Source organism: Thermobia domestica, chromosome 9 (genome assembly GCF_964235325.1).
Source record: "Thermobia domestica chromosome 9, izTheDome1.hap1.1, whole genome shotgun sequence".
Lineage (NCBI taxonomy): Eukaryota > Metazoa > Arthropoda > Insecta > Zygentoma > Lepismatidae > Thermobia > Thermobia domestica.
In genome coordinates, this window is record NC_137462.1 from 187,812,188 (window position 1) to 187,824,312 (window position 12,125).

At 32.4% G+C, this 12,125-nt stretch overlaps 1 protein-coding gene across 2 annotated transcripts in view; it reads right to left on the reverse strand.

Annotated features, from left to right (window-relative positions):
* sns (nephrin adhesion molecule sticks and stones) overlaps positions 1 to 12,125 on the reverse strand; it is a 954,753-nt gene that overhangs the window by 26,563 nt on the left and 916,065 nt on the right. For both annotated transcript variants that reach the window (XM_081725673.1, XM_081725674.1), the window contains exons 6-8: positions 7,955 to 8,245; positions 4,583 to 4,882; positions 997 to 1,133 (exon numbers count right to left, since the gene is read on the reverse strand). In XM_081725673.1, the coding sequence (XP_081581799.1) occupies positions 997 to 1,133; positions 4,583 to 4,882; positions 7,955 to 8,245 (728 nt within the window). The remainder of the gene's footprint in view (positions 1 to 996; positions 1,134 to 4,582; positions 4,883 to 7,954; positions 8,246 to 12,125) is intronic.

Here is a 12,125-nt window from a genome sequence, read left to right on the forward strand (position 1 = left end):
CTCAAAATGAGTCCTGCTTGTGTGGCTTTATGTTGATTTGATATTGCTTTGGCATATCGATTTTAAATTAACAAGGTTGTTTTAACACATTGGAATATGAGTGGTATTAAATAGATAGGGGGGGGGTGGGAGATAATTATCCAAAATTGAACATGACTAAACGAGATTTTGTTGTGTTTAGTCAATCAAAAGCTCAAGAATGACAATAGTTCATTATTAACGCAAGCTTGTCTGGTAGTTCGCTTTCCCATTATTATTTCTTTTTTCTTTTTTTAAAAAAATACATTATCTCGAATATAAATTCAAAATGCAGAGATACAGTTGATTTAGATCCATTTGATTTAAGCAGTATTTTGATGCTTTATTCTTCTTCCCTCATTTGAATTCTCAACAAATTGTTACAAGAAAGACGTTAGTGTCATCGAAGCCATTTCTTGTACAACAAAAGTCATTGATGTAACTTCTTGAAATGTATACGAACACAGTCTATCATTTCGACTTGATGATCTCTCATACTGTTTGCTCTGCCTATAGTTTTCTTTGTGCTATTTTATTTTCTCTGTTATAAATTTGTGAGTGATACAATAATAAATGCTTTTAATCATTATCATTATTTAACAGTTAAAAACTTCCCATCATTATTTTGCATAAGATCAGACAATTTTCTTCATCTCAAGATAAAAAGAAAAAAAAAAGTCAGCAAAATTAAACACGCAGTACAACAGTCAGAAATAGTTCCATTTGAAAATGACCTGAGCAGCTTACATAGAATTATATACTCACTTTGTCAATAAAAACTAATAAAATTCGTCAATTTCTCCGAAGTTGTTGCCGAAAAAAATATGTGGTATAGATATCATTTTTGTAGATTATAGCACAAACTTTTAACAGCACCTTATGTGACAACGATATCCACAAAATGTTTCAGTAATAGATTTAATTTGCTAATTAAATTAATATGTAATCAATTTTCTAGATTCATGTTAGAAGTTTTACCTTCTGATCATTCTTATACCAAGTTAAAGTAGCTGGAGGATTGCCCCCTGAAGATAAACATGACATTTTCTGTAGAGTCCCAGCAGGAACACTGACACCTTCGTTGTAACCATAAATAATAGGAGAATTAGGTGGATCTGAAAACAAAGAGAAAGAGTTCATTATACAGTACAGAGTAATACAATATCATACACGTCCCTTATAATATTTAACCTAGATAAATTATGATTCGAGAGACTTGTAATGGCACCATATTGGAGATTGACCGATGGGACTGTTCTTCCTTCCCAAATACAAAGCTATTATGAAGATGTAAGCACTTTTATACAGCTGTGTCATGATTTATAGTTTGATTTTGAAATTGTTCTTCTGGCTTTTACATATATATATATATATATTTAAATGACTTATTTGAATTCTTTTGTTAATTGGCATACTTGTTAATAGAACTTAATTTCACTTCTCTCATTCTTCACCTCCTCTTCACCATACATAAATAATAATAGAAGACTTAGTATAGGAAGAAGTACGGAATAAGGAAAGTGTGGAGACATACTTCGGGATATGATCAGGCCCGGATTCATATTTCTCATGAACACTCAAAATTTTCGACTTGTAGAGAAAAAAAGAAGAAAGAAAGAAAACTTTTGTTTCTTTGAACATATTTTTAGGCCCTCAATTCATCTAGCGCTCTAAGATTCTAACCTACTTAATTTATGAAAATAGCTGAACCTAGCTATCATTCTTTCGGCCAAATAGAACTTAATTATGCTAATACATAAAGGCTGATGGTTTTAATTTTGCTCAATATTTGAGCTAGCTCAGACATCGATATTTATATGCAGAATGAACTAATTTTACGTAATATGTATTGACTGGTTGATTGAAAGAAATCCCAAAGTACTATTGGTTGAATGATATGAACATCCAACTAACCGCAACATTGACTAATTGGCTAAAACAGAATGTCTATTGCAAATACATTTATTTTAACCAAAACTCACATACAACATTAAATAATTAACATCTATGCTCAAATAAAGATGAAAGGATACATTCATTACTAAAACTAAAGAGAAAAGATATTGAAAATATAGTACAGAAGAAATAACAAAAGTACAGAAATACTAAAACGACATACGAGAACTATTATTATTTCAGTAACGAATACTTAGAAAAAAAAAAGAAAAGAAAAGAAAAAAGTTTCGACATAGGAATTTTATTATTTAGCTGTATGACTACAATTCCTAATTAGCGCAGCCCCGATACGCATGAATTTTCTCCAAACTTTGTGCCTCACTCGCTGCATTAATTTTGAGAAAGAAAGAAAAGAAAAAAAATCTCTCACTGTTACCAGATGTTGATAAAATTCTTACGGATTCATTATTAGTTCCTTTCTACTTTCCAGTCCCTTTCTCCTTCATTCTAATAACTCCGTCCCCTCGGCTCTTATAAGGAAAGAAAGTATTATAATTTGTTTTTCATGATCCGCTCTTGAAAGCAGGCTAATGCATTTGAATTTCGTTTTTGCTTTCATCATTCAGGCCTGAGCTCTTATAGCCAATTAGGATCTCTCAATGAACATAGTAGAAGGGAATATGGCTATTAGTCGGGGGAAAGGAAAATGTGTACAGACGTCGAGGACTCACTGAAATCGAGTTACGACTGGTGTTATCTTTCATAAACTACTCAGTGTTCCTTGTTTTTAAGTTTCCATTTTTTTTAATCTCCCTTGCAACCAAACTTTTTTCTTTCTTTCTATTTTCCTATGACTACGCTTTTCAATGAAAAGTTTAATTAAGAAGTTCATTTTTCCATTGTTTACTGCAAACACCATTTACTCTCGTATTGAATTTCAGTTATATTCATCCATTCGGAGATTAAACGTGAAAAAAAGACACTGAAAAAGATATTATCTCAAATGGAGGGACATAATTGGTATGAAAACGCGTAGGAAAGGGGGAAACACGCTAAGATACTATAAAGTTTACTCTGGATATCACCACGAATCGATCATAAGTATTTTGTTCATACATACTCTTGCCATTATTAATCTACACAATGTATTTTTTTATTATTCTAGTTTGGAAAGCTATAGGATTAGGATTAAGAAATATATTTCTGGGCTGTAGGCACCTAAGGCCATTTAGCCCGTCACGTATGTGAGGGATGACGTCCTTTGGCGAGCACACTATCCGTTGAAAGGGAAGGAAGGAAGCGGCATGGGATCATTACATTAGGTACCATCCCGGCATTTGCCCGGTGTGAATGAAAGAAACCCAGGAAAAACCTTACTCAAGGTGGGTGGCCTGAAAAAGCTGTTACACTTTTTTGACCGAGTGTTCCCACCGGGAATCGAATTGTGCACTATATTGTAATCTAGTTTCCCATACTTACAGTGAGACCACGTATTTTCTAATTCACTATGGAGAAAGAAACATTACAAACTTCCGTCTGGACAGGGACAAAGTGATAGTTATAATAGCTGACCACGGATTACATGACCAAAATCAAATTAGCTCAAATGTTAGGAATTTTCCTTAAGGTGAGCTCGTAAGTTAGATCATGTGTATGATGACTAAAGATGAAGCAATACATATAATATGAGTATTACCGTTCTGATTAACATAAAAATAAACAAATTAAAATTGAAGAATCTTTAATGAAACCTTCAAGAGAAATTCCACTAATCTGCGAAAAAGTGTTACAGAGGAAACGAAATGCATTTGACAATATATGTAATACACATAGCACAGTAATTGTAAATACAGCCTTTCTGGCAATATTTTTTATTGATCATAGAGAGGTTTTCCCTTCGTGTTCCAGATAAAATCGCACACTGGCTGTCACTGACTTCATGAATACTTGACGGTAACTGAATACTGTGCAAGACAGTATAGAAAACGCTACTACTATGTTACGGTAATGAATTGAATTTGCATTATGGCTCAGTAAGAAAGTAGGTTAAGGCATGTAGTATATGTCCAATAAATATACTTTTATTCATAATTTGTCTGACAAAAGAAGGTGTTATTTATATTTTCTGGTCGACTCTCGTATTAAAGTAAAAGCGTAAATGTTTTAAGTTTTGTCTTACCGTTATTTGGAATAATATTATATAAAAGAAACTACGTTCTTGATAATTTACGTGAATAGTTAATGCATTAGACTGATTTCTACATCCTAAACAAGCGTATAATTATTTTTCTAAAAAGAATTATTTAGTCTGATAAAATTATAGAACACAAGAAAGTAAATAATGCATACTTAATAAACTAAACATTATTGAGAAATTACTTTGTGGTGGAAACATTGAGTGTTGCTCCATCATCATCAATCTAATGAATTTAGAGATGATGATTTACTGCTTGAAGATGCTACTTGCCTTATGTGTTTAGGGGTTCTTACACACCGCACTGCCTCTCTTGGTTTCATCAATTTGCATCAACGTTCCTATATATATACATATAACTGGACAGTCTCCAAAAATGAGTAATTCATTAGTAACAAATTAAGGGTTAATGGGCAGCAATGATAAATGTGCAAAAATACGGAATAATATTAGCGAAGAAGGCGATGTACTCACACAGGACGTTAATAGTGTGCGTGCCAACCACATTCTCCGTCAGCTGCATATTCAGTCCATGACAAATGACGACTAGAGAGCGTTCGTTGGGTCCAATGAGCGTTGTGATATTGGAAGTGGTGATCCAGCCGCCTTCCGGGGAGATCACAGTCCGACTAGTGGCGTTGCGAACCTGGAGGCCACCGACAACCCACTTTACTTCAGCTGGGGGATTGCTGTTGGCAGTTGTACACTCTAAGGGTACCAAGTCTCCCACTTTGGCCTCCGTAGGACCTGTTATCGTCACATGGGACGGCGCAACTGAAATAAAAAAAAGTATACATATGTAATATACTTCTTTTTTACTGATAACAGTACAAAGAATATTCTCTACAAACTAATACAACAGGCAGATGAACATTCAAGATGTTTATCAGATAATGAAATAATTAAAGACGCACACAGTTCTCTTCAAACTTTGAAAATCTTTTGAGTAAATTCTTAACGGTATTAAATACCCGCGCCATCTTTCTCTTGTTTAGCCCATTTCATTGATTTACATGGATAATTATTTTTTTCCCCCTATTTTCTTTGACATGAACTGAAGTTCTGATGAATTTATTTTACTGGTTTCTTCTTCCAATCTATTTAAATATCTCTTACTTTGTGAGAATTACATTCTGTGGTATATAATTTTAAAATTTTGATAATGAAATTTAATTAAAATAATATTACAATTACAATGTACATAATGGAAATTTATTTTGAGGAAGTAAGAAATATTTTACTAGACTTGAAAAAATAACAGTAAAACCACATAATTAAAATTCCAGTTCATTCAAAAAAAATCAATGGGAAAAAAATACTCAACACCGTTAAGAGGGATTTTAACAAAATTATTGCAAAATTTTAAGAAAATAATAACTTTCTTTTTAAAAAAAATTATTTTCTGAAATTGGAAAAATATACGAAACACTGATTCAATAAGAAATATTTAAATCAGTATTTGATTAAGTGATAATTTTCATACTTATCACATAAATATGATCTAATTAATTAATATCATCCTTATTATGTATAGGGCATTGAATAAATCACGCAATAAGTAGTAATGCTTTTCTTTACAGGTAAACGAAGAGTGCCTTAATCTGTTGTAACATGACTTTCATTTAGGAGCAATTCATCTTTGTCATTATATACAGAGCCATAGTTATTACTGATTTTTCTATCCCTTACTTTGTTTCTTCTTTAATGACGAGATCACAAATCAGCTGTTAATTTGATGGATTATCACAAAAACTATTGGAATTACAGGGAAGTATTAAGTTTAAGATTTTCCAAGACACATTCCAATAAGTATTTCGCAACGTGATTTATTACGTGCACTTGTGTAAAGCGGTGTAAGATGAACTTTGCCGACATTTGCCGTGATATCATTGATAATATGAAGTACTGAACAACCTATATATAAATATATATAGAGTGGCGGATCCAAGGAGGGTTTGACGCTCAGGTATACTTTGGATAAAATGAGCTTCAATCCTCCTTCACACTGGATAAAGCGGCAAACTATGGTTTAGCCCCTCCCTAAATATATAACATATATATATATATATATATATATATATATATATATATGTGTGTGTGTGTGTGTGTGTGTGTGTGTGTTCTGCGTTACAAAGCCACAGTCTCTCTATATTTTTTTTAACTAGGTGTAGTTCTTCGAAGGTTTAGCTTAGTAATATCTAAGTCCTCTTCCAATTTCTCAGACTCTATAAATCCACAGAAAAAAATTTTGATCTTAATCAATTTCGCGAAAACTCTTCTATTCAGAAAAACAAAGCAGTCATTAACCTTTTGCACTCAAAAAGTTTTACTCTGAGAACTACGTGTAAATTAACTTTCAACATTCATAAATCTCAATTCGTTCGTTCCCTAGTTTCTCCGTGAAAAAAAAGGGGAAAAATCGTTCAAATTAAAATCACAATGAAAACTTCTGATTTGGAAATGAGATTCATTTTACGCTAAATATGCAAAAAAACATTACGGACAAAAGGGAAGCTGAAAGAAGAAGGCGGAATAGAAACACAGTGTGTCTTTAATTAGAAACATTATTTATTTTGGCGAAACCCTTTCATTTAAACGGCGGATTAGAAGTTCCTTCTGCTTTGAATTGAAGCAGAACCATGATTTGAAAATGAAGGCACAGAATGAGGAAAGAAAATATTATTCACCTAGTATTGTAAAATATAACAAGAAAATATATACGTATGTTTAACTCAAAAACTAATTATTTTAGCTGCGTTTAAAGATTGTATAATTTAATGTAAAATTGGTCTCCTTTATAATTTGCTCGTTTGTTTCTAGTCTTAATTCATTAAATGAAAGTCGATAGCCACTAAAAATCAAATTCTTACATTTACTCTTTTTTTTTTTTTTTTTTTTTTTCACAATACCCGACACATGAGAGAAGTCACATTAGTAAAAATTAACTTTTACCGGTACAAGCTAAAGGAAGATGATTTTGCCTAAAGTGTTTACTTTTGTACACAACAACTAGAAGATTTAAGTACGGTTTGTTCCGTTGTTTATAGCGATAAAATTTTAATATCTACCGATGCGACTTCCCTCAAGATCCGACACTATTTGAAACGTATGCAAGAGAAGGAAATTACTCTCCTCTTTGTTGTTCAAAGCACCATTTTTATGGAACTGTGATAGAATTAACGAAATCTTCAATCAGGATACGAGGACTTCAATGCCTTTCCACTATAAGACCAAGAATAATGGAATAATTGTTAACAAGACGAACATGTTAACAATTATTCCATTATTCTTGGTATACATCAACCAGTATTGAAAAAGAATGATCATTAAAGTTTGTGTAACATTAATACGCTCTGATAGATTTATTCTTTGCACGTCAAAAATTAGGCACCGGGCTACTTTCTTATCTATTTAACGAGTTAAAACAATTTTCTGGTAAACTTATGCTATTATAGACTTGCTTACTTTGAAGTGACCCATAGACTTTTCTCTCTTTCTTTCTATATTCTTATACTTTCCATAGTAAGTATTATATCTTCCATTACATTTATATTTCAACAACTTCAAAGAATTACTTTTTTCTTCTTTTCTTCAAGAAGAAGAAAGTATACTGGAGCGGGCCAAATATGTAATTGTGAAATCAACTTTGCAGATGGAAAATATAGCTCCTAGATCCTATAGCTAAGGTATAATTGCCTATATACAGTAATATCAAAAGTACATCGAAATATAATCTTTACGTAACCAAACTTATCTAGAAATGTGTAACTGAAAAAAAAGAAAGAAAAAAAAAGAAAAAGCACTTCGACAAAATAATAATATTTTAAAAAAGTGACATCAACTTACACAATACATCTAACACGACTTCTGCTTTCAATACAGCAGTACTCATAATGTTTGAGGCTTCACAACGATATTTGGCGTGGTTGTCTGTGGTATCGGCGGTAAACGTGTATATATTTTCAGACAGCCGACCTTCTGTTCGATATCTCATTTGCACTTGAGTATCATTCTTATACCAGATGAGCTGGGCTGGAGGGTTTCCTCCCCTCGATCTGCAGACTAGTTCCACTGTTTGGCCTTTCCGAATTGTCTCACCTTCCGTGTAACCTTCAATGTAGGGTGCACCTGGAGGATCTGTTTCGAAAAGAAAGAAAAATATATTAACCCTGCAATGTTCACTTACACAAATTGCACTTACCACTTATGAGTACAATTGAAGTGCGATAATGATGAGAAAGAAAAATGTGAATCTCACTAAGGTAGGTTCTATGTAATAACTTATTATTTTGATAAGTGTGCATAATACGAAACAATTATATGATATGAGTTAATAGATAAAGGACAAAAGTTTGAAACCGAAAATCTTTAGTAGATAATATGGACTTTCTATATTGATTACTTTGACCATTAATTTTTTTGCGGACACTTATTGATTATGCTTCGATACAACTGATGGTTCACACAAGCATACCTAAATACAGTATATGAGGTCATCTTAGGAAGAAAGCAGTATAGTATATTTCAATGTCAAATCATTTTCAGCTTTCGATGGAAATGGTTGTGAGATCAGTAAGGTCTCCCGCGCAAGTTTAGGAAAAGATACAAACAGAATACAATTAATCAGATCATTTTCTTTCAGAATATTTCGCCTAATAGTAATGATTCATTAATATTATTAAACTTAGCCCTAATCAGACAACGAATAATTAAATTTCTTAATTTCAAATTCAAATACATCAAAGTTTTATGTTTGTGTGTATAACATAAAAACAAGTTACGAAAAAAAAAAAAATGAAAGGTGACTTCTCTTTCCTCTATCTATAAATTGTGTTTAATACTGAAGAAAAAAATGTTTGCAATTGAAATGTTGCTACGAGAAAAGTCATTTGTCTCACGTACAATCCATATTTATCTCCTAATATTTGCTACTAAATATGGACCGACGAAAGTTATTTTTTTTTGTTCCACAATTTTCTGTTAGAGGAAACTATTCTGAACAAGAAAGTCAGTTAAGAGCTAACTTGTTGACTAGTTCTCCAAAACCATTGGGCCTTGGAGCTTCTCAAACCGTGGCCCAGACTACGGGCAAGATAAGACAAGAAAAAACCTCTAGGTTTTAGGTTGAAAAGTTTTTAACTGTTAACAGATGTTTCTTTTGAATTTGAATATATAAACACAAAATTTGGTTTGTAGTGTTTGGACGTATAGGCATGAAGTTCGCTGTGGTGTTTGGATGTGTAGACACAAAATTTTGTGTATAGTCTTCGAGTGTATAGACACGAAATTTGGTATTTAGTTAGTTTTGTCTTTTTTTTCATCATCAGAAAACAGGAATTGTCATTCACTTGCACGAACTGAATTCAAGCAAAGCAGAAGGAGATTCGTAAAATACTGACCGTCGCAATGATACGAAAATGTATTTTCGAGTTAAACAAAAGAATCTTCGGCTCGCTTGCAATTGATAGTTTTAAATCTACAAACTACCTGCACAGTTTAACAACCAAACGAAATTAAAAGCACACGCTTAGTTTTAAAAAAACTAACTTTTTAAAACAAATTTAAGGAAAATATATAATAAATATCTTTTTCACAAATTCAAAACCATAAGCACGAAACATAAAGCGCAAGTAGCGACATCTACGAGCGTGATGCATAACTTTATATAGTTTGTTATGAGGATTTATATATAGTCTTAGTACAACCACAGAATTTATGCTTAAAAAAAGTTATACTAGTACTTTTGAAAACTCTCTTTAAGAGTGATATTCTACTACAGATCTGCAGCTAATTGTGCAGGAAAAGAAATTAATAGAATTTCCTTTCGTGTTACATGACCATCCATACCCTTCCCCAGAGCCGTAGCTAGAGATTTCTGCGCCCGGGGCGAAGTAGAATTCAGCGCCCCTACACTCACTTTAGCAATCATTATATATATATATATATATATATATATATATATATATATATATATATATATATATATATATATATATATATATATATATATAAGAAAAGCAGCTTTTGTTGTTACGCTGAATTTTGATTAATCTTCTTGGAAAGACCATTACAACAACCAAAAACGATCATTATGTATCCTTTTCCAAATAAGAGCTGTTTTCGAGAGTCTTATTTTGGACTTTTTGTTAAACTTGACAAAACTACCTTTGGTTGTATACAAATTCGCTAGGAGAACAGTTATGGAAAGTTACTACTATTTACAACATTTCATACTATTGATAAGAAATGAAATTTTAATACATTAAAAACTATGTGCTTTTAAATTGTTTCAAATGGGTGACAGTAATAATTGTAAACTTTTCAATTTTATTCTGTATGTGACCACATCAATAGTATGTCGATTTCTTAACGGTAAAAAAATATTTTGTGAAATGTAATGAAAATTCAGAAGGATCCTTCTTTGTGAATTTCTAAATATTGATCGATGGAGGTGAAGAATATGTTCAATGTTTGTACTTAAAATCCAAAATATACTTTGGCTACTACATATGTCTGAAATTATAGTAATTACTTAATTTCTTAATGAATGAAAGTTCCGAATTTAAGGTACTTATTATTAATTAACATATTAAAATACACTAACACGTACATATATGAAGAATGTGTGTACTTATGTTTTGTATGTATGTAGATAGATAAAAACATCACACAACTAGACACGCATACACAAAATAATATGGTGCCGATATAAAAAGTTGATGAAAAATGACCTCAATAAATTCCTCCAAATTGGAAGCATTTGATATGTCAATGGAATTTTAAAATAAATCATTGGTAGTGATTAGTGTGTGTAAAAAAGTCGAACTTCGTCGGGCTAAGTTCTGATCTCTTAAGCCCTTATTCTACAACTGCTTGAAGTTCGAAAATGTTATTGTTTCCCTCGTTTATCTTTATTTTTAATATTCCCGCGCAAACAGCAGCTTGAATTGTCTCTTCACTCTTCTCACTTTCATACCTTCATTCTCAACGTCGCACAGTGGGGCCAAACCAGGCAATTCTTAGCAAAAACTCGAAGAATGAAGTAAAAGATTGACTTGATATAATTTGCTATAATGAAACCTTAATAGTGTACACATAAGATAGCGTGCAGTTAAAGAAGTGATAGCTATTTACAATGAATTCATGGGACGTGTAAATTTGGTTATCTACCGAAGCAGGATAGGTGCTGCTTAGTGACAGAAGGTAGGAAATTGACTTTGAATGTGACTATTCCTACATTGCGTGTAGATATTCCGTGACTGGGAAACATGGCACGACCGACATGTATGTATCGTTTTGTATATTTAGAATGTTGAGGTAATGTGTAATCAACAATCATGTTTGGAATGATGTTAATATCAGTATCATATCCCTATGGTAATCCCCTACTTAATATCATATTTGGAAAATGCTGTGGTACTGAAAGCATATAAACTGTAGTCAAACGATAGAATGGCATTTTAGTAGAAAATATGGCATAATAATGTTATGTCTGTGATTTTTTAATATATCGTAGCGGAAACATTGTTCTTACTGTATGCAAAGTGAAAACCTGCACATATTTGCACTTTTGGGAAATATAGCGCATGAAAATGTTTGAGGAAAACCGCATTTTGGATGCAATGCTGCTTTTGAATTGAGGTGGGATGAATGTGAGAGCAAGTGTTAGATTATTAGCTGGTGATCCCCATGCACGCAGTGACAAAGTTGAATATAGATCGATTCTGGGAATTTTGCCGCCAAACCTACTTGGTGCTTCGCCCCCTAGGACCCATCTTGTTACCAACATCCAATCATACTTCTCTGACATTCGCCAACAGAACTAAACTCTAGTCAAACATGTGTGATTAATGGTGGCGATATTTTGAAACGTCAATGTTTGCCAAACAATCTATGGACCATAAGGTAGAACCATATTTAAAATGGTGTTGATCAATTCAGTATTGCGTTTTTTTGTGATGCGATGCGTGCACAGAAGTGACATTGGAATCAACTGTAATGAGCCTCCGCTCGCTCC